The 21,575-nt window shown below is 44.9% G+C and overlaps 1 protein-coding gene across 1 annotated transcript in view; it reads left to right on the top strand.

Moving 5' to 3' along the window:
- The first annotated feature begins 4,270 nt into the window (after positions 1 to 4,270).
- Positions 4,271 to 21,575, top strand: part of col1a1b (collagen, type I, alpha 1b) — a 28,348-nt gene continuing 11,043 nt past the window's right edge. Inside the window, exons 1-32 of the mRNA XM_083635094.1 lie at positions 4,271 to 4,468; positions 5,925 to 6,116; positions 6,752 to 6,771; positions 6,992 to 7,027; positions 8,117 to 8,209; positions 8,819 to 8,887; positions 9,215 to 9,259; positions 9,471 to 9,524; positions 10,912 to 10,965; positions 11,376 to 11,429; positions 12,425 to 12,478; positions 12,590 to 12,643; positions 12,739 to 12,783; positions 12,902 to 12,955; positions 13,141 to 13,185; positions 13,394 to 13,447; positions 15,496 to 15,594; positions 15,743 to 15,787; positions 15,867 to 15,965; positions 16,080 to 16,133; positions 16,250 to 16,357; positions 16,726 to 16,779; positions 18,520 to 18,618; positions 18,788 to 18,841; positions 18,969 to 19,067; positions 19,229 to 19,282; positions 19,392 to 19,445; positions 19,542 to 19,595; positions 19,715 to 19,768; positions 20,019 to 20,063; positions 20,183 to 20,281; positions 20,755 to 20,862. Coding sequence (XP_083491220.1) covers positions 4,387 to 4,468; positions 5,925 to 6,116; positions 6,752 to 6,771; positions 6,992 to 7,027; positions 8,117 to 8,209; positions 8,819 to 8,887; positions 9,215 to 9,259; positions 9,471 to 9,524; positions 10,912 to 10,965; positions 11,376 to 11,429; positions 12,425 to 12,478; positions 12,590 to 12,643; positions 12,739 to 12,783; positions 12,902 to 12,955; positions 13,141 to 13,185; positions 13,394 to 13,447; positions 15,496 to 15,594; positions 15,743 to 15,787; positions 15,867 to 15,965; positions 16,080 to 16,133; positions 16,250 to 16,357; positions 16,726 to 16,779; positions 18,520 to 18,618; positions 18,788 to 18,841; positions 18,969 to 19,067; positions 19,229 to 19,282; positions 19,392 to 19,445; positions 19,542 to 19,595; positions 19,715 to 19,768; positions 20,019 to 20,063; positions 20,183 to 20,281; positions 20,755 to 20,862 — 2,184 coding nt within the window. The 5' untranslated portion in view covers positions 4,271 to 4,386. The remainder of the gene's footprint in view (positions 4,469 to 5,924; positions 6,117 to 6,751; positions 6,772 to 6,991; positions 7,028 to 8,116; positions 8,210 to 8,818; positions 8,888 to 9,214; positions 9,260 to 9,470; positions 9,525 to 10,911; positions 10,966 to 11,375; positions 11,430 to 12,424; positions 12,479 to 12,589; positions 12,644 to 12,738; positions 12,784 to 12,901; positions 12,956 to 13,140; positions 13,186 to 13,393; positions 13,448 to 15,495; positions 15,595 to 15,742; positions 15,788 to 15,866; positions 15,966 to 16,079; positions 16,134 to 16,249; positions 16,358 to 16,725; positions 16,780 to 18,519; positions 18,619 to 18,787; positions 18,842 to 18,968; positions 19,068 to 19,228; positions 19,283 to 19,391; positions 19,446 to 19,541; positions 19,596 to 19,714; positions 19,769 to 20,018; positions 20,064 to 20,182; positions 20,282 to 20,754; positions 20,863 to 21,575) is intronic.

Genomic DNA, 21,575 nt, shown 5'->3' on the forward strand with positions numbered 1-21,575 from the left:
AAAGATGCATATCATAACATCGTGCAGTTAGGCCATGTAACAAAGATGCATATCATAACATCTTGCAGTTAGGCCATGTAACAAAGATGCATATCATAACATCCTGCAGTTAGGCCATGTAACAAAGATGCATATCATAACATCCTGCAGTTAGGCCATGTAAGAAAGATGCATATCATAACCTCCTGTAGTTAGGCCATGTAACAAAGATGCATAACATAACATCCTGCAGTTAGGCCATGTAACAAAGATGCATATCATAACCTCTTGCAGTTAGGCCATGTAACAAAGATGCATATCATAACCTCCTGTAGTTAGGCCATGTAACAAAGATGCATATCATAACATCCTGCAGTTAGGCCATGTAACAAAGATACATATCATAACCTCCTGCAGTTAGGCCATGTAACAAAGATGCATATCATAACATCTTGCAGTTAGGCCATGTAACAAAGATGCATATCATAACCTCTTGCAGTTAGGCCATGTAACAAAGATGCATATCATAACCTCTTGCAGTTAGGCCATGTAACAAAGATGCATATCATAACCTCCTGCAGTTAGGCCATGTAACAAAGATGCATATCATAACATCTTGCAGTTAGGCCATGTAAGAAAGATGCATATCATAACCTCCTGCAGTTAGGCCATGTAACAAAGATGCATATCATAACATCCTGCAGTTAGGCCATGTAACAAAGATGCATAACATAACCTCCTGCAGTTAGGCCATGTAACAAAGATGCATATCATAACCTCCTGCAGTTAGGCCATGTAACAAAGATGCATATCATAACCTCCTGCAGTTAGGCCATGTAACAAAGATGCATATCATAACCTCCTGCAGTTAGGCCATGTAACAAAGATGCATATCATAACATCGTGCAGTTAGGCCATGTAACAAAGATACATATCATAACCTCCTGCAGTTAGGCCATGTAACAAAGATACATATCATAACCTCCTGCAGTTAGGCCATGTAACAAAGATGCATATCATAACATCCTGCAGTTTGGCCATGTAACAGTACTTTCTCACCCAAGGAAGGAAACGTCAACCTCTAGCAGACAGCAAAAGTGGATGGATCACGAAAATGTGCACCGCAACACCTTATGTTCCAATGCAGGGGTCAGCCAATTACTTCCTGTTGTGTTTACACTTCCTGTGACAGTACAGTACTATATTGTCAACCCGTTCTCACTCTGAGCGCGTCGCATATTGACGCTTTGTCCTGTCCCTTGTGCGTCGCTTGTTACTAACATGGTACCCTTGAGCGACACATGAAACGACTTGGGCTTTCCGACTAAACTCAATGCAAACCCATGGAAGTCATCTTTGACGCTTATGGCAACTGCTCCCCTATTAGCCTAACTGCTCCACCATTAGTCAACTGCTCGCCCATTAGGGTCTGGAGGAGCTAACCTCTCCCAGACCCTAACCCTAAACCTAACCTCTCCCACCCCATGCCTAAACCTAACCTCTCCCAGACCCTAACCCTAACCCTAACCTCTCCCACCCCATGCCTAAACCTAACCTCCCCCAGACCCTAAACCTAACCTCTCCCACCTCCCACGCCTAAACCTAACCTCCCCCCAGACGCTAATGGTGAGCAGTTGACTAATGGGCGAGCAGTTAGGCTGATGGGGGAGCAGTTGCCATAAGCGTCAAAGTTGACTTCTATGGGTTTGCATTGAGTTTAGTCGGAAAGCCCAAGTCGTTTCATGGGTCGCTCAAGGGTACCATGTTAGTAACAAGTGGCGCATAAGGGACGGGACAAAGCGTCAATATGCTACGTGGTCGGAGTGAGAACGTGTTGATATTGTGTTCAATGTGTTAACTGTGGCCAACACTGCTGAAGGAAATTAAGGTGTGTGCAGACCCCTAAGAGCCAGAGTCAGACTAGGTTTGAAACAGACGGTGTTTTGAACAGGAAGTCATAACACAACTGGGTCAAGTGGGCGGGGCTACATAATGTGAATAGAGCACAAGGAAAAAATGTAAAGAGGCATTGAAATGAGATTGACAGCTGCCTGTCTTTTAATGACAGGTGTTAACGCCATCACCCAGCTTTCATTAGACTAGGAACAGATGCTAAGAAAGACCTGCTCAGTGCAGACAAATCACTAAGCACATAGTTTACCTGCTCAGTGCAGACAAAATCACTAAGCACATAGTTTCATTTCCCCTGCACCTGAAGCCACATCATAAAAAATGATACACGTCTTAGCTAATCTGAAGCCTTGGATAACAGTAGGCTACTGTGTGTATCCTGCAGCTTGTGTCATCAGAATGCAGGCCATCAGAGAACAGAAAAACTATTTAGGGATATTTCAAACGCATCAACAAACGTCTGCATGGGTTTTGTCTAATGGCCATTTTGTGCAGTTACACTTTGAATCATGCATCATGATAATGTGGGGATGCCCTCTAGTTCAGCCCATTGAACAGGTGTGATGTATAAAATACAAATCAGATGCTTTCATACTTCAAGCTTTCGAACATGCTGCGAAGACTTGTTCATGCAAAAAGAGTTATTCATCATATAAAGAAATGTAGCCTACACCTTCTTTTACAAAATCAAGGTAAAGTAAATCACATTAAGGAGTACTACAAGGTTATGAATCATCTTAAGAGATGCACTTACTACAGGATTCTCTTTTGTGAATAGAATCCTGTTTTTGAAATGTTGGCTGGTAAATGTTTGCCAGAATGGCTAAATAGTGTTTTGACACCATTCCTATGAACTTTAACATCCAGTCAAAATAGATCCTGTAATTTATTTGATTACTTGTCCTTCTACATCAGCAGTTATTCAGTACTTTTCTCATGACCACAATTTGTTCTTAATGTGAAATATCTAATGTTCATATCATTTATTGATTTCAACTCGTGGACCCAGGACAGGTTCCGTGGTTCCAGTGTCAAACAAAGACACCCCAAGGGAGCAAATGAAAGGTCAGATAGGGCCATAGTTGTAGAAGCTGCAACGTGTCCACAGTGTAACCAGATTGCTTTGTGGAGCTGCCAAATTTTCCTCTCTCTCTCTCTCTCTCTCTCTCCCTGTCTAACATCATGCAGATAGGAGCACCAAGCTTGATTTGGAAAAGGTGGATTATGCATGTAATGTCATTGCCTTCAATAAAGGATTTTTGTGTGCATGAAATTAAACTCACTGTATTCAGTTTGGATCATTCGGGGTGATTGAAACAAGGTCAGAATGACTGTTGACATTTATGGACATTATTAATTATAATAATATTTAATAATAGATAGGGTAAAGGATAAAATAAATATGCTTTATGATTCAAGCTCATATCCAATGGCACTATAGAAAAGGTATGTAAAAAAAATGGCAGATGATAAACTTATATTTAATCATCAAGAGATTGGATCTATCTACTACATACATATAGCTGCTGCTACTACCACGAGTAGTGGATCCTACAAGTGCAGGTGCCTGATAGCCTACTCAAAAGGTAGATAGGCCCAGAGCTAAACATACTGTATACTGTAGCCTATAGAATAGATCATGACGCCAGTCGCCAGAGGATTTTTTCCAAAGTATGGGATTGGGATAGATGGTTTTTTTTGTACAATCAATAGCCTACATGTTAAATTAAAATGGACTTGTAAATGATTCAGGGAATAACCATCTTAATCATTTCCGTTTGGTTTGCATGTCCATGCGTAAAGTGCGCACGCTGCGTAAATTGAAAGCCTATCATGAGATCAGAACTCTTCTTCAAACAAACCATTAAGCCCAGTTGTCCACAAAATAAACATTAAAACAATCCACGGCACCAATCTTCTTGCACAACAGAAATCAAACTATAGTCATCGACTCCATTACATCTCCTCCTTGATAGAGTAGTCTAAGCAATACAGTTGGCCTGACGAAGACAATACTGTAGATCTCTACAAATAAAAACACACAACGTCCAACAAACGATTAAAAAACAAGTCGGCGATGACACGGTGACTCAGGTTAGGCGACACACATCACCAAAAATGTCAATTGATAGAGTCCATTAAAAGCTGGAGATGATAAAACGCGTCTAAACGGAGCCGGGCCGGTGCGTAATGATGACTGCACATCCACGTTTGAGCTGAAACGTGAAGTTGTTTGACATGTTTTAAGACGGCCCCTCCGAGTGACGGAGGAGGGACTCTGACTTGAACATGTACAAGTTATCTGGTGCGCCCGGGACCTCCCCAAAAGTTCTGCCATATAAAAGCCAAGCTTACCCATTTGTTTAGGCAGTAGGGAGTTTCCGCTAAGGTCTGGATTGGAGTTACACAGACCGGACCCAACTTGTATGAGTGGAGTCTGAGGAGAAAAACAGGATTCCCTTTGCCCCAAAGAGTCTACATGTCTAATATTTAGACATGTTCAGCTTTGTGGATATTCGGTTAGCGCTGTTGCTTAGCGCAACAGTGCTTTTGGCGAGAGGTCAAGGCGAGGATGATGGTAAGTAGGCCTATCACTTTCAAACATTGACTTGAGTTGTGTTGGGACAGTGGCACACAGCACACTCAACATCTGGATAGCCCGCAAGGATGCTGAGCAGTTTTCTGTTGTTTGGGAGATATCCTACTCTGCGGGAGACCTGATGGCAGTGATGGTGAACACATATGGCGTTTTGATGCTTTTGGAGATCTGGAAGTGGAGTTTATAGAACGAGATTTGTACAGTATTGTGCTGCTGCTCTCACTGACGTGCAAATACACGTTCAGTGCGTCCTAGGGCGAGGGAATTTTCAGCAGCTGCACAATCTTTGATGCGCAATGAGAGGACACTGGGTTCAAAGGGAGTGGACGCAGCTAGACTACAGGTTTTAAAAACTCTTGAAAACTGCCAGGTTCTTTTGATGAAAGCTCAAGTAGGCTATGTTAGTGCTGCAGTTTTTTTTTATCACCAACTTTCGAAAAGTTGCATTTTAATTTGTGTCGAAGTCTGGAGATCATCAGCAGCACTTAACTTCCAATAAAGCTACACGACCAAGTTGTAGGCTACTTGATTAACCAACATTTCGATACACTCTTAGCGAAACTAGAATTAGTTATATCTAATAAAATCACAATGGAAAATCTCTTAACTCTGACGTCGACTACGAAATTGTCTAGACATCAATTAATCACCAGAGAGTGGATGGTGTGTGTGGAGCTCTGTTTGTAGGTTAATAGCGCCACTACGTGGCAAGAACTGGAACTGTAGATCCAGCCTCCAGACCACGATCCTCCCACCTCTGAGGCCCAACCCACGCATCCAGCAAAAGCCCAACATATGATTACAGACACTTTCTCTCATTTTCCACTGGTAGGTGTCTGGTTTCTAGGTTTCTCTCCCGCTGCAGGGAGAGTCTGGCAAGCGAGACTACTGGACAAACGAATCTTTCCACAACTGTGCAGAAATGTTGGAAAGTGACTGGTGGTGTGGCCCAGAGGAGGTCTCTTCCGTGGCATGCCCTATTCTTATCACCCAACACTTCCCAAGCCGTTGGCACATTGCCCATTAACCCAGTTTCCCAGACATTAGTCGGCTGCTGAAGTGCTGACCTGGTGAGATGGAAGACCCAACAGTTTATCACATTTGTTGAATAACTGATCTAAAATATAAACAGCCTAGCCTACTTAATGTGCTATGTTGGGAAAACTAAAACTACCAAAGGACCAGAACTAGCCTAATTGATTTAAGCTGTATAGGGTCACGTGTTTCGTATGTGATGCACCTGTGCAGGTGTAGTCAAGGCTAAACTAGGTCCGCCACTTTCATGATGCACTGGTGTACTGTCTGTGTCAGTTTTTAAGCATTGACATCTAGCAATGCATCCTCATCCTGTCAGTTAGCCTACCTCTATGGTCGCTCACTCTTACCTACTATAGTGTCACCAAGCTCACCGCGGTGGTTATCCTCTTCTTCCCAGGCACATTCGGCAGCTGCACATTGGAGGGACAGTCGTATAACGACAAGGACGTATGGAAACCCGAGCCCTGCCAGATCTGCGTGTGCGACAGCGGCACCGTCATGTGCGACGAGGTGATTTGCGAGGACACGTCCGACTGCGCCGACCCCATCATCCCCGACGGAGAGTGCTGCCCTATCTGCCCTGACGATGGTACTCCTCCTTCATGACCCCCATCTCCATGCTCTGTGGTTGATTTAGCATTCTGGCGCCACCCAGTGCCCAGTTCATTTGAGGCACTTTGCACTTTTTTTTTTTTTTTTTTTACCATGGGGCTTGCTGGCCAGAAATGGACTGGAGAGGCCCTAAGCCTACCGCTTGCCTGAGGATTTTATTTCAGAAAAGAAACGCTTTGGATTTACCCTGTATTCAGTTCTTTTTTTGTTTATTCATTTAAAGATGGATTACACCTGCCTTTTGCCGAAGTCTGACCTATGTAACCGCCCAGCAGACCTACCTGTAGGATTACACTACAGTTTCTAGCTGGCTTACACAATGTCACCTACACTGCAGAAATGATTTACCAGCTACTGTTAGGCTATGGATGATCAAACCAACAAGCTCAGTGAAACATTCATGTTTTCACTAGCTTTGACACCCCAGCTTGGCCCTGCTATGGATATGTAGCCTTGAAATATCAGGGTAGGCCTAACACTCTGCACAGGTCTACCCTTTCACCTTAATTTAGGGTTACATTGTTTTGTAAATGTCAAAAGTTATGATCTGTGTCTGGTGGTAAATATGTTGAAGGGATGCTGACAATTTATCCTTTTCCATTGGCCCTGTAGGACCCATGGAGCCAGAGGCGGTGAGGGATTTTGCTTTTTAAAACCATTATGCTTGTTAAAAAAGAGATCTTTGTTTGGACATGCTGACAGTTTGGACAGCCCACTTTGGTTTAGTTTGTCATTACATGTGCATGTGCATCGTGAGTCTCTATGTTAGATGATGCACTTTGAAGAAGTGTTTTTATATTGTGAAGGATCCATTGCAGCAAAGCCTAACTCCCTTTTTCTGCCTATCCATAGCCCACTAAGGGAGACAATGGCGACAAGGGAGACAGGGTAGGTTCATGTTCACTTTCAATTTGCAACTTCACTCACTTTTATCCAGTCTGCTCTTCTTCAACACAACTATACCTTCTATGGCATTTCTGCAGTGAAATAGAGGCGCAATCTGACTGTAAACAAGAAATAAAGCTCAAGTGACTCTGGCTTGATGCATTGTTCAATATCATTATTTCCTGTTGGAGACAAGTTGGTTGTATTTTCCAAGCATTCCCATCACAATGTGTGTCTGTTGTGTTGAGTATTGTGTAGTTTTACTCACAGTGGCTCAGGCACTTCACATTCATAAGATTTCACTGCTAGCCAAGCCATACACCTTTGCGACATTGCATGTGGTTGACAATTTGTATTTTCATGCGTTTTCTAATCTCTCTAAGAAAGACAGCTTTTACCGTACTTCATACCGTAGACTTTTTACTGGCTAAATAAGTGAAAATGTAAACAATCTACAGCACATCGTTACTGTCTGTGCCACTACAAAGGATCATCTCAACCCCGATGAATCTGCTGTGATGTAATTGTCCCAGTGACCTTTGATTTATAGGTCAAAAGGTCAAAGTTCATTCAAAGTTCAAAGGTCAAATAAACATTTCTTGCTTGATACATGAAGAAGCAATACAAGTCACATTAATTTATTAAGAAACAGTAGCAAGTAGCGTGTCAACTAAAATTGAAAATGCATTAATTTAAAACATTTTGAGTGCTTTCATGATTGAAAAGAAACATTATTAGTTATTTTTTAATGCAACGATAGAGGTCAAATCAACATGAAAACACAATTTAAAGTTCTTTAGAATAACAGAAAAAGCAACGATGATTTTAAAACAAAAAATTAATTAATTACTTTAGAGAATATACACTTAAACAATCTGTACTGTATAATTACAATCACTATGGACTCATTTGTTGTTCTAATTTGTAAATATAAATAATTATTACAGATAAATGACATGGTGTAATACGTGTTGGTTATACTATGACCCATCATTTCGCCTCCAAGACAGATTAGCTGTAACAATAATTAGATAATAGATGAATGACATAGTGAATGTGAAATTGACCATGTCTGCCTGTCTTTTTCTTCAGGGTGTTCCTGGTGTTCCTGGCAATGATGGGATCGACGGCCAGCCTGGCCTCCCTGGACCCCCTGGCCCTCCTGGACCCCCTGGCCTTGGCGGAGTAAGTACCTCCATGTCAAAACACCCTGAAGTCTCGCACTAATGTCTTTACAAAGGAGATACCTGCATGGTATGCAAGCTTGAGTTCAGTTTAATGCACGTCCAGGAAAGCCACCCCTTCTTGCCACAAGGTTATCTCAATGATCACTCACTGAACAGGAGAGGAAGAGATCAGCAGGCAAGGAGAGGCTCCTCCCTGTTGGCTTCAGCACTGGGACTGTGGACAGCTCCTCAGGGTTAGCTCTGTGGAGTTAACCCAGAAACCTGTCCGTTGAGAGTCTTGCAATATTGGAATACTGTCTAAATTCTAAGTTCCGGTCTAAATCTGTGCTATAGGATTTGATATGTGATTACCTTCTGTAAATTTGACTCCCCTGCTGACATAGGAGAAGCTTGTGCTGCAAACCTCACTTTAAGAGTGCAAAGTAACCGTCAGAAAAGAACACAGTTTAGGGGCCAAGTGATGTTTTTGTGCTACATTACCCCATGGATGTCTTAAATAACTATTACATTTGATGTAGATCGTTCCTGCACTGCATGGTCCCTCGTTGATCTACAAAACAGTTGAAATCCAAGCTCAGTGACTAATTCTCTCCTCTTCTCTCTGCAGAACTTCAAACCTCAAATGAGCTACGTTGATCACTCCAAATCCAGCGGCCCACCTCAACCTGGCCCAATCGTATGGATGATTTTCTCTCTCCCCACATAAACTAAGAACTGACCTGTATTGCTAAAAATGCAAAAGGTGTACCACACATTGTATTATAATATTTGTCCTGATTCATCTAATTGTAACTTATCTGTTGGAATAAGAGACTTCTTAGCAGATTTGACAAGCTTAACGAAGCGATGATGTATTCGTCAGGTGCTAGTTGTCTTTGTTTTCACACACCTTTGTTGTACATTTGAAACACCAGTGTCCCAGCTAGCGCAGCTACAGTGGTGTAGCTCCTCCTGTTGTGTGAGGTCATGAATCTAAAGCCTTGTTTCTCATCTTGGTCAACAGGGTCCAATGGGTCCCCGTGGTCCTTCTGGCCCCCCTGGCTCCTCTGTACGTATTTCCTTATCAGTTACATGTCATCTGCACATTCAGACAATGACAGGCTAGTTACAGTTGGTTGGTGACATAGACTATTCCTATGCTGTACAGATATTGAGCTTAAATGTCTTCAGTGAGGGATTTTTTCTTGCATCAGATGTATAAAATCACACACAGATAGTGATAGATTTTGTATTCAGTTTCTCTTCTTGGTGTCCAACAGGGTCCTCAGGGTTTCACTGGCCCCCCAGGAGAGCCTGGTGAGCCCGGAGCTTCTGTGAGTATGCCACTTTTTCAACTACATAAACGCTTCCTATGGTTTGACTGTGATGAAGATGCTCTGTGTGTGTGTGTGTGTGCACACGTGCGTGCGTGTGTGTGTGTGTGAGAGAGAGAGAGAGAGAAAATGTCAGCATGTTTGTACTAAAGAAGCTACCCAATCTATTTAATTCTGCATTACTTGGTATTACCTGTTGATTATAGTCGACCTGTTCCACTTCCGGCTCTACCGACTGACCCACTGACACACATCTCTACAGATCGCTTATTGCTCCACAAACCCCCCCCCCCCCCCCCCAACACACACACACACACAAACATAAACAAATCCGGTCATTTAGGCCCAATGGCCTTCATCAGAGCATGATGCTGTGCTGAAGGCCATCCACTGGGCCAAAAAGTTTGCATGTTTGTTGACATGGCCAGAATAAATTGGTGAAATTTATGTCAACTTTGTCCTGAAGATCTGTGTGTGCTACTGTACCTTTTTACCTTTGGGTATTCAACATTGGAACTTATATGACTTTGGTTTAGCACCACAAACCAAATACTGGGAAGGCGCATCCTTTGAAAGATACAACTATATAACTATAACTATATAACTATCCTATTATAAAAGGGAGAAAGTGGGCAATGTTTGTCTGTTTGTCTGTTTTGTGCTGGCCACAGCTACGCCGTTTTACGTGCGATCGGGCTGAAACTTTCAGGGGGTGTAAAGAGCACCCGTGCGGGTGACCTGACGGAGCCGGATTTTTTAAATTAGGGCAGATGGGCAGATTAATTGCCCTAATGCTGAGCAATAGTTCAGTGATGATGTAATCAGTGATTATGTCATCAGTGATGTCATCAGTCTGAGGCTATATAAGTGATGGGAGTATAAGTAGGTAGAATCAGGGAGGAATCAGACAGAGACAATGGCTTCCACACCTGGGCTGTGCAGGTGATCTGACGGAGCCGGATTTTCTAATTAGGTGATTGCCCTAATTACCTAATGATGTGATGTCATCAGTGATGTCATCCTTCCTGGCTGAGGTTATATAAGTTCAGTGATGATGTCATCAATGATGATGTCATCAGTGATGTCATTCGTGATGATGTAATCAGTGATGTCATAGAGCAGGCGAGGCCGTGTATGCGTATGTGACGCGTAGTGGTCATCAGTGATATCATAAGAGCAAGTGAGCCCGCACAGCGGGCGAGCTGCAGGGCAGGCGAGGGAGCAAGTGAGCCCACATGGCGGGCAAGGCTGCGCAGTGGCCGAGCTGCGTATACAAGCTGCAGGGCAGGCAAGCCTAGGAATCGAGCGCGCGTAGCGTGAGAGATGCCTAGTATAACTATATAAATATAACTATATAACTAATCTGGTAATTTCTTGGTCTCTTTAGGGTCCTATGGGTTCTCGTGGTGCAGCCGGCCCCCCTGGCAAGAACGGAGATGATGTAAGTGATCTGCAGATTTATTTTCTCCTTTCTTTATTCTCCATCTGTTTCTGTTTATGATGCATCCTTGGGATCTGCTGGCAGTTAATCCTCACAAATGAACAGCTCAATGCAATGCGGTTTCAGTGTAGTTGTATTCCATATCATATATTACCTAGATATAATTATAGCTACAAATATGCAGAACACATCCCAACACATGATACATTCAGTATGATATATATAGCTTGTAGGTTATATTATTTTGTTGTTCCTAAAAAGTTATTCTGCTATATCAAGGATGTCAACATGAAAAACCAAAGAAAAATATATGACATATTCCAGCCTGTGATTTCTTTATGATGTATTAAGCTTGGTTCCACACACCGATCTGTTCTCACTAATCTGACCTCCCTGTGTGTCTCCCACAGGGTGAGCCCGGCAAGGCTGGTCGCCCTGGAGAGCGCGGAGCTGCTGGTCCTCAGGTGAGTGTGAGGTCAGGGAAAGGTTAGCTAAAAATGGATCTTATATGGGTGACATTTATGTTAGAGATGACCTAGGTCACGAGAACACACACACACACACACACACACACGGATAAGCACACAGAAAATGAGCCTTTAATTTGACTTATTTTCCAAATGATGTGCCGATTTTGAGAGTCAGTCAACCACTCTTCAAGTAGTTAAGTTATTTCAAACCATTTGGGGCTGTCAATTAAACAGTGTGGGCGGAGCCTCTTCCCAAACGCCACCTGTCCAACAACACACACTTCACACACAGCACTTCACAGGTTTGTTCACAGCCGAACACACAGACATTCACAATAAAAGCCCAACACACTTAATAACGCCCTTCACAATAAAAGCCCAACACACACTTTACACAGATCTTCACAATAAAAGCCTAACACACACTTCACACAGCCTTTCACAATAAAAGCCTAACACACACTTCACACACAGCCCTTCACAGGTTCGTTCACAGCCCTTCACAATAAAAGCCCAACACACACTTCACACAGCCCTTCACAATAGGCAGGCAAAGTCGATGTCACTTCCTGCTTCAGCATGCGCACCAAGAGATTTCACCCGCCATTTATTTTCCCACAAACATTTTGTAAAATGCTTATAACAAGTGAAATGATTCAGCTATAAAAAAAAAAAAAAAAATGGCGGATGAAATGAAGCAGGAAATTATGTCAACTTTGGCTCTCTGTAACTGCCCAAAACACACTTCACACAGCCCTTCACAATAAAAGCCCAACACACACTCCTTCAGGGGAAAGAGGTTAGGGGGAAAGTTAGAAACTCTTGAAGGGTGCTTTGTTCTAGTTTATTGTCATTAACAATGTGCAAGCACATGATAACGAAAAGAGAGGAAGGACTGCGACACAATACTAAAGAAAATAGAAGAATAAGCATGTTGTTTCTGAAGATGAGTTACTGAGATCTCTCTTGGTCTTCCCCTCCTCCCGCAGGGAGCTCGTGGATTCCCCGGAACCCCCGGACTCCCCGGCATCAAGGGACACAGAGTGAGTAGAGAGCGGCACCAATGGACGCCAACGTAACCATTTTCACCCGCTCACCGAGATCTCGTTATGAGTGGCACCTGAGCTAATTATGCTGATTGATTTTGTCCCCAGGGTTTCAGCGGTCTGGATGGAGCTAAGGGAGACTCTGGACCTGCTGGCCCCAAGGTAAGATAGCACCTTTCTGATCACCAGTGCAGTTCTTACCGAAAGATGATGAGACTTATTTTTCAGCTCATTGTTCCTTCTGTATTTGTCTACAGGGAGAGTCTGGTTCCCATGGCGAGAACGGTATTCCTGGAGCCATGGTAAGTCTTTCTCTCATCTCAATCATTCAGGATATCAGGCCTCAGTATAACTTGAGAAATGTATGATGTCCTCGCACTTCATCAAGCTAATATCAAACTCTCCCCTCTTCCTTCGCAGGGTGCTCGTGGTCTTCCTGGTGAGAGAGGCCGCCCCGGAGCTGCTGGCCCTGCTGTAAGCACTGCTACACTCCTCTAACACTGGACCTATTCCTATTTAGTCCCATTCATTAACCAGAACATCTTAGATTGCTAGAGAAAAAGGAAGATGACACAGATGAGTCAATGTTGTTCAATCACTAAATATATAGGCTGAATTCTGAAAACATGAATTTGACCTAATGTCCTTATCCTGTGCAGGGCGCTCGTGGTAACGATGGCAACACTGGTGCTGCTGGACCCCCTGTAAGTATATATATATTTTAAATATATAAATGCCATATTGCACATTATATTGCCAAATTAAAATCATCTGATATCAACACCAAATGCTCTAAAAGCTTTGACACATTATTGTTTTGGTAACAAACACATTCTGAAGTATCCATCCTTTGTGGCATTTCAAGTTTGTCTCAGTCTAGACTTTTGTTAATGTTGTGTCTTTCTCTTCCAGGGACCCACCGGACCTGCTGGAGCCCCTGGCTTCCCCGGTGGTGCTGGAGCTAAGGTGAGTCTCCCAATACACAAGCCATTTCCTCATCCAACAGAATGTGACCACAGCTGGTCTGGCTAGCTAAAAATAGACTGTCCAAATGGCTTGGTATGTCTGTGTGCACAAGTCCAACACCTGTCTGTGTTTCTCTCACATCTAAATGAGCTGATTATTGCAGTGCACTTGTATTCTGTACCCATTCAAATGCCAGCATTCAGTAATTTTCCTCACTCGCCCCACCCCCCGTCATCCACCTGACCCACCTCACTAGCCCCACCCCCCGTGTCATCCACCTGACCCACCTCACTAGCCCCACCCCGTGTCATCCATCTGACCCACCTCACTAGCCCCACCCCCTGTGTCATCCACCTGACCCACCTCACTAGCCCCACCCCCTGTGTCATCCACCTGACCCACCTCACTAGCCCCACCCCCTGTGTCATCCACCAGACCCACCTCACTGGCCCCACCCCGTGTCATCCACCAGACCCACCTCACTGGCCCCACCCCCCGTCATCCACCTGACCCACCTCACTAGCCCCACCCCCCGTCATCCACCTGACCCACCTCACTAGCCCCACCCCGTGTCATCCACCTGACCCACCTCACTAGCCCCACCCCCCGTCATCCACCTGACCCACCCCCCGTGTCATCCACCTGACCCACCTCACTAGCCCCACCCCCTGTGTCATCCACCAGACCCACCTCACTGGCCCCACACCGTGTCATCCACCTGACTGGCCCCACCCCCTGTGTCATCCACCTGACCTAGTGTCCTCTAGAGAGAGAGTGGCGTCAGCGGAGGACCAAAATGCGAGACTCATTAGCCAATGAACAGCCAGGAATGGGTCTCGCGCTACTTTTGCATGCTAAAATAAAGCTGATAATGTACAATTTGATTCAAGGGGGAAAAACCCTTTCAGAGTACAACACAAACTGTCTATTTTGCTGCAACTCGACAGTGCTGCTTAATCCAGGACCTTACTTCCTGGAACTCTTGAGAGTAAAAAACTGGTCCATTGGAGTGAATGGAGATGTCGGAACTCTTCTATTATACGGCTCTGACCTGACCCACCTCACTGGCCCCACCCCCTGTGTCATCCACCTGACCCACCTCACTAGCCCCACCCCCTCTGTCATGCACCTGACCCACCTCACTAGCCCCGCCCCCTGTGTCATCCACCTGACCCAGACAGCATCCAGCTCATTCTGAGCTCTTTGATGTTTTTGATGTTTCCCCACATCAGCATTAGTAGTAGGAGATTTGAGACACTCACTCCCTCATGGTTTAGGGGCAATATGACCCTATTAGGTTATGGAACATTTCAGCAGCATAGCCAGCATCAGCATCCACCTGGAGCAGATGAATAAACAGCTCAAATATCTCCACTCCTCTCCACTCCCCAGCATCAGGCGGCATATTGCAAAATTGAAAGGGGACTCCAGCACAGATGAACACAGTAACCACCAGATGGCATCAGCACACCTCTATTGGTACCCCGCCTCTGTGGCCCCCCCCTCCCTGTGCTGCTGTGGGCCTTTGAGCTATTATAGCATCCTGCAACTCTCACCTGTTATATAATCATATCCTTCAAGAGCCTGAGGACAAGAGGAAAGCAGTTTGTGATGTGACAGCAGACCGAAAGTGGGCCTAATACCTGCTATTTCTTCCTCCATTTACTCCACCCAGAAGATAATCACTCCCTCATCTCCTCCAACTAAACAAAACCCATGGACTGTGTATACTGAGAGATATTCTGTAGTTTACTGCTTTATCAAAATATAAACAATTGTGGTGTTGATGTGGTGAGATGCTACTAAGTGTTGTTATTTACTGTAGTATTTATTAATTTTTGATTGACCAACACACTCACATGCACGCGCGCACATACGCACACACACGTGTGCACCCATGAGCATGCACACGCACGCACGCACACACACATACATGTGCACACACGAGCACGCACGCATGCACACACACATACACCCACCCACACACAGGAAATGGAAGTGTTCTGTGACATTGTGACTAATGTGCAGCTGTTTGCGTCCCCTCACAGGGAGAGACTGGTGCTCAGGGAGGCCGTGGAAACGAGGGACCCCAGGGAGCCCGCGGTGAGAGTGGTAACCCCGGACCTGCTGGAGCTGCTGGAGCCGCTGTGAGTATAGCCTGGACGTAGGTGTTCCCTTTCACCTCCCTGGCATTGCACTTTGGTCATGTATCATTTCTATAGTATTTTAACTATTTTGTACTCAAATCTATGAAGGCAGAAAATTAAGACAACTTTTTTCTTTGTCTCACCACAGGGTGCCGCCGGATCTGATGGCTCTCCTGGCTCCAAGGGTGCCACTGTAAGTATCACACACATTGATCTGCCTGTCCCAAATCCTGCACATGAAGTGGTGTGACACCCACCTCTGCATTCCATAGGGTGCTGCTGGTATCGCTGGTGCCCCCGGTTTCCCCGGAGCTCGTGGTCCCGCTGGAGGCCAGGGTGGTGTCGGTGCTCCCGGTCCCAAGGGTAACAATGTGAGTAGGAAGTGCCATTCAGTGAGCCATCGTATCAACACACACTGTTCTTCTGCATTAGAGACCCAGGGTCACCTGACAGCGTCAACTCAATGTGTGTGTTTCTACTCACAGGGTGATGTTGGAAACCCCGGTGTTAAGGGAGAGCCCGGTGCCAAGGGAGAGTCTGTAAGTTTTAAAATACATTGACCCTGTATTGATATTTTGCAAAAACCTAACATGGACGCTGTATTTGCTGTTGGCCTTTTCTCTAAATGTCTCTCCTCACTTGCCGTCCTATCCAGGGCCCCGCTGGCATTCAGGGACTTGCCGGCCCCTCTGGCGAGGAGGGAAAGAGAGGTGGCCGTGGAGAGCCTGGTGGTGCTGGAGCCCGTGGAGTTCCTGGAGAGCGCGTACGTTACTTCCTCTTTCTCAGCACCTACATCAAACACACATGGCTGCCGCTGTGGGGGTCGAACCCAGGGCCAACCAAATGAGATGCATGCAGAGTTAGTCAACCGTGGAGCAGCTATTTCAAATAATAATGGGAAGGAGTATATTATTATACATATTGATCCCATATTACTGAAAGAATGATTTTTCAGCATCACTAATGGTAAGGAAGCTTGTCAACTTGCTGAAACATGAAAATCTATCAGTATAAGTCAGATTTCCATCTTCAAATTTAGCAATTTAAACATTGCATGTTGAATTCCCAAGGGGATTCAGCCTAGAGGAGCGCGTTGGTGACATTGTTGGTGTGTGTGTTTTTCCCCATTAGGGTTCCCCTGGTGCTCGTGGTTTCCCTGGTGCTGATGGAGCTGCTGGTGGCAAGGTGAGTTGATGGATCTACTCAAGGATTTCTGAAGCGTGTCAGGCTCAGTTCATTCAGCATTCACACCTACTGGATTTCCAATTTGCATTGCTTCACTCCATTCCTAATGTGAAGCCACATACTCATTCTTTCTTTTCTATATGTTTAAATCCTTGTTTAGGAAATCATAGCAAACCTCCAATTAACCAAAGACATCACTGAGGTTCTACTCTACACAGTTTAAACACTCTGAGCTCAGTGTTATGGCTAGCAGCTATCTCACCTGACTTTTCACCGAGGTTCTACTCTACACAGTTGAAACACTCTGAGCTCAGTGGTAAAGACATCACTGAGGTTCTACTCTACACAGTTTAAACACTCTGAGCTCAGTGTTATGGCTAGCGGCTATCTCACCTGACTTTTCTCTGAGGTTCTACTCTACACAGTTTAAACACTCAGCTCAGTGTTATGGCTAGCAGCTATCTCACCTGACTTTTCACCGAGGTTCTACTCTACACAGTTGAAACACTCTGAGCTCAGTGGTAAAGACATCACTGAGGTTCTACTCTACACAGTTGAAACACTCTGAGCTCAGTGTTATGGCTAGCGGCTATCTCACCTGACTTTTCTCTGAGGTTCTACTCTACACAGTTGAAACACTCTGAGCTCAGTGGTAAAGACATCACTGAGGTTCTACTCTACAGTTTAAACACTCTGAGCTCAGTGTTATGGCTAGCGACTATCTCACCTGACTTTTCTCTGAGGTTCTACTCTACACAGTTTAAACACTCAGCTCAGTGTTATGGCTAGCAGCTATCTCACCTGACTTTTCACCGAGGTTCTACTCTACACAGTTGAAACACTCTGAGCTCAGTGGTAAAGACATCACTGAGGTTCTACTCTACACAGTTGAAACACTCTGAGCTCAGTGTTATGGCTAGCGGCTATCTCACCTGACTTTTCTCTGAGGTTCTACTCTACACAGTTTAAACACTCAGCTCAGTGTTATGGCTAGCAGCTATCTCACCTGACTTTTCTCTGAGGTTCTACTCTACACAGTTTAAACACTCAGCTCAGTGTTATGGCTAGCAGCTATCTCACCTGACTTTTCACTGAGGTTCTACTCTACAGTTGAAACACTCTGAGCTCAGTGTTATGGCTAGCGACTATCTCACCTGACGTTTCTCTGAGGTTCTACTCTACACAGTTGAAACACTCTGAGCTCAGTGGTAAAGACATCACAGAGGTTCTACTCTACACAGTTGAAACACTCTGAGCTCAGTGGTAAAGACATCACTGAGGTTCTACTCTACAGTTTAAACACTCTGAGCTCAGTGTTATGGCTAGCGACTATCTCACCTGACTTTTCTCTGAGGTTCTACTCTACACAGTTTAAACACTCAGCTCAGTGTTATGGCTAGCAGCTATCTCACCTGACTTTTCACTGAGGTTCTACTCTACACAGTTGAAACACTCTGAGCTCAGTGTTATGGCTAGCAGCTATCTCACCTGACTTTTCTCTGAGGTTCTACTCTACACAGTTTAAACACTCAGCTCAGTGTTATGGCTAGCAGCTATCTCACCTGACTTTTCACTGAGGTTCTACTCTACACAGTTGAAACACTCTGAGCTCAGTGTTATGGCTAGCAGCTATCTCACCTGACTTTTCACTGAGGTTCTACTCTACACAGTTTAAACACTCTGAACTCAGTGTTATGGCTTGCGGCCATCTCACCTGACTTTCCTCCCCCTGTGTGACAGGGAGCACCCGGTGAGCGTGGTGGCAATGGACCAGTGGGACCTCAGGGAGCCACCGGTGAGGGTGGACGCCCTGGTGAGCCTGGAATGCCCGGATCCAAGGTGAGATTTGGAATATCACAGAAACTCTCTTGAATGTAACTGAAATGTAGAGGCATGCAGCACTGTTAAATAATGTTAAATACACTTACTATGACTTTCACGTGTTGTTGGTCTGTAGGCTATACACACTTATTGCTTCATATATATATATATACTCTTCTCTCCATAGGGTATGACTGGTAGCCCTGGAAGCCCCGGCCCTGATGGCAAAGCTGGACCTTCTGTAAGTCCTGACTGAGTAGAGCTGCTCATAGTTTCATAAAATAAAAATAGGTATTGTACACGTAAGCGACGTGTTTCTTCACAATAGGAGAGTACATGTTCATCCTCTGTCTTCCAATCCTCTTTAGGGTCTTGCTGGACAAGATGGCCGCCCCGGAGCTAATGGCCCCGCCGGAGCCAGAGGACAACCTGGAGTTATGGGATTCCCCGGACCCAAGGGAGTTGGTGTGAGTAAACAGTCCCAACCTCCCACTCCCCTGCTTTCGTTAGCATTATGTTATGCTAGCAGTGATTATAGCACTGACATACCAATTCAGACAAAGGGAAGAGTGATGCAGCATCCTCTGTTCTCCAGATCTAAGTGTGGACTTGGTTCTTTTTCCTATAGGGTGAGGCTGGCAAGGCCGGAGAGAGAGGTCCCGGTGGTGCTGCTGGCCCTCTGGTAAGTACTGGCTTATCATCCAACTGTTCCACCGTAAGATATATTAGATATATTAAAATTAAAATGCCAGAATGTGACTGGGTCTGTAATAGAATGTGTCTCTTTCTAGGGCGCCCCTGGCAAAGACGGTGACGTTGGTGCTCCTGGACCTTCTGGCCCTGGTGTATGTATCTTCTCAGCATTATCTCAACATCACTTGAGCAAATTACAGCATCTGTTCCCAGGTTTCTGATAATGTCGTTTGCTCCTTCCTCTCTAGGGACCTGCTGGAGAGAAGGGAGAAGGGGGACCTGCTGGTTCTCCCGGATTCCAGGTATGTTTCAGAGCAACCTGAGCCTGGTCTTTTACTCGCTTGATACAGTGTTTCTGAGCTCTAGACTGTCACCATTCCACTTCATAACCCAAACATTGCTTCCCCTATTATTTCTGCAGGGTCTCCCTGGACCCCAAGGTGCTACTGGTGAGACTGGCAAACCTGGTGAGCAGGTAAGTGTCCACATGTTTTGTAAAAATAGTTTCATATCCAAAATGTGTTACTGCTTATAAAATGGGCCTTCACATGCAATTAATTCAGATGTGGATATTTACTGTAATAAGCCATTCAGTTAAAACATTCAGCTGCTTGTTCAGACATGGCAGTCATGCTAGATGTCAAAGTGCACACTAGTCAAAGCACATCCTGCATGTTGACACAGTAAACCTGCTTCATGATAACCCCCCATTCTCTCTCCATCAGGGTGTCCCGGGCGAGGTTGGCCCCCACGGCCCATCTGGACCCAGAGTAAGTATCTGCTATCTACCTGTGCTGCAGATTCCACCATTTTGGGCATCCGCGTTAAACACCACTCCTCCGTCTGTTCATCTGATGGTCATGGCTCATACGTCCCTTCTCTCCTCCAGGGTGACAGAGGTTTCCCCGGTGAGCGTGGTGCCAATGGCGGCGCTGGCCCAACTGGACCCCGTGGTTCAACCGGGCCTGGTGGTAACGACGGTGCTAAGGTATAGCCTATCTGCCTCTCCTATATCCATCCACTCACATGCCTGTAGCTGACCATGATCAACATGAAAAAACTATTGACCTCGAATCATCAGTGTTAGGGCAGCGGTAGGTTCCCTGCCTCCTACAAGACAAGGATCGTAGGTTCAAGCCCCATGTTACATCTGGCTTGGTCAGGCATCCATACAGGCACAATTGGCCATGTCTGCGGGTGGGAAGCCGGATTAAGGGTATGAAGGACAAGTGCAATTGGGGGGAAAGGGGGGGTGATCAAGATGAATAGATAAAATACAATAAAAAAAAATCATCAGTGTTGACTTGGATACAAATGAGTTCTAAACACACAGTAAACAGTTATACACTATACACAAGATACACTGTATAGACATTGTTGTCCAGAGATAGTGGATTGTTCACATGAAATGGCTAGTATGAATTGAGAATAATGCCTTTTTCTTTCTTTCTTTGTGTGCAGGGAGAGGCTGGTGTTGGTGGTGCCCCCGGTGGTCAGGGACCCCCTGGTATGCAGGGAATGCCCGGTGAGCGCGGTGCTGGCGGTCTGCCTGGAGTCAAGGGAGAGAGAGTGAGTATCCCACCTGTCAGACAAGTCTCAGAGACATGCCCCCCACAGCAGCAGAGACATGTGCCTCCGGCTGAGGGGTTGGGTTCAGTATGAAACACGAGAAGATTCAAATGTACATTTTGATCCATTGGTGTCCATCTCACCTGGATATACCACCTGATATGTCACATGATAGAGTTCAGATATTTCATTGAGGTGTTGATTGTGATTAGACTTGACCGTAATTTAGTCTGTTTAGACTTCCAGGGTAATCTCTGAGACAAGAAGTGTGCATATCAAGTTTTGCAATTAATTAAAGATTATGTTAGTCATTATATTATTGCACAATCAGCAGCATTTTTAGATTATTTCACAATCAGCAACAATTTGTGGCATGCAGTACATGACACAAAATGACACTGGCTTGTAGCTGAGCACATCATTTCAAGTTGCGATCAGACTAGAGAGTGAACAGATATCCTCAAATCAGACACCTTTCAAATTTGCAGACTTTGCGAGACAGAAAAAGAGACCACAGAAAAAAGGTGCGATGAAGGTTATTGAGATGAAAGGTAATTGCTCAGAAGAAATGCCAGAGGTGGAAAGTGTACTGACATGTTTTATTGAGATTTTCTCTTCCTTTAAATTTGACTCAAGTTACTCCCCAATAAAAGAGCAGCTCAGAAGAAAGTATACAAGTCAAGATGTCCTACAGTATATGTCCTATAATTATT

The sequence above is a fragment of the Poromitra crassiceps genome, assembly GCF_964638095.1.
Source record: "Poromitra crassiceps genome assembly, chromosome: 4".
NCBI lineage: Eukaryota > Metazoa > Chordata > Actinopteri > Beryciformes > Melamphaidae > Poromitra > Poromitra crassiceps.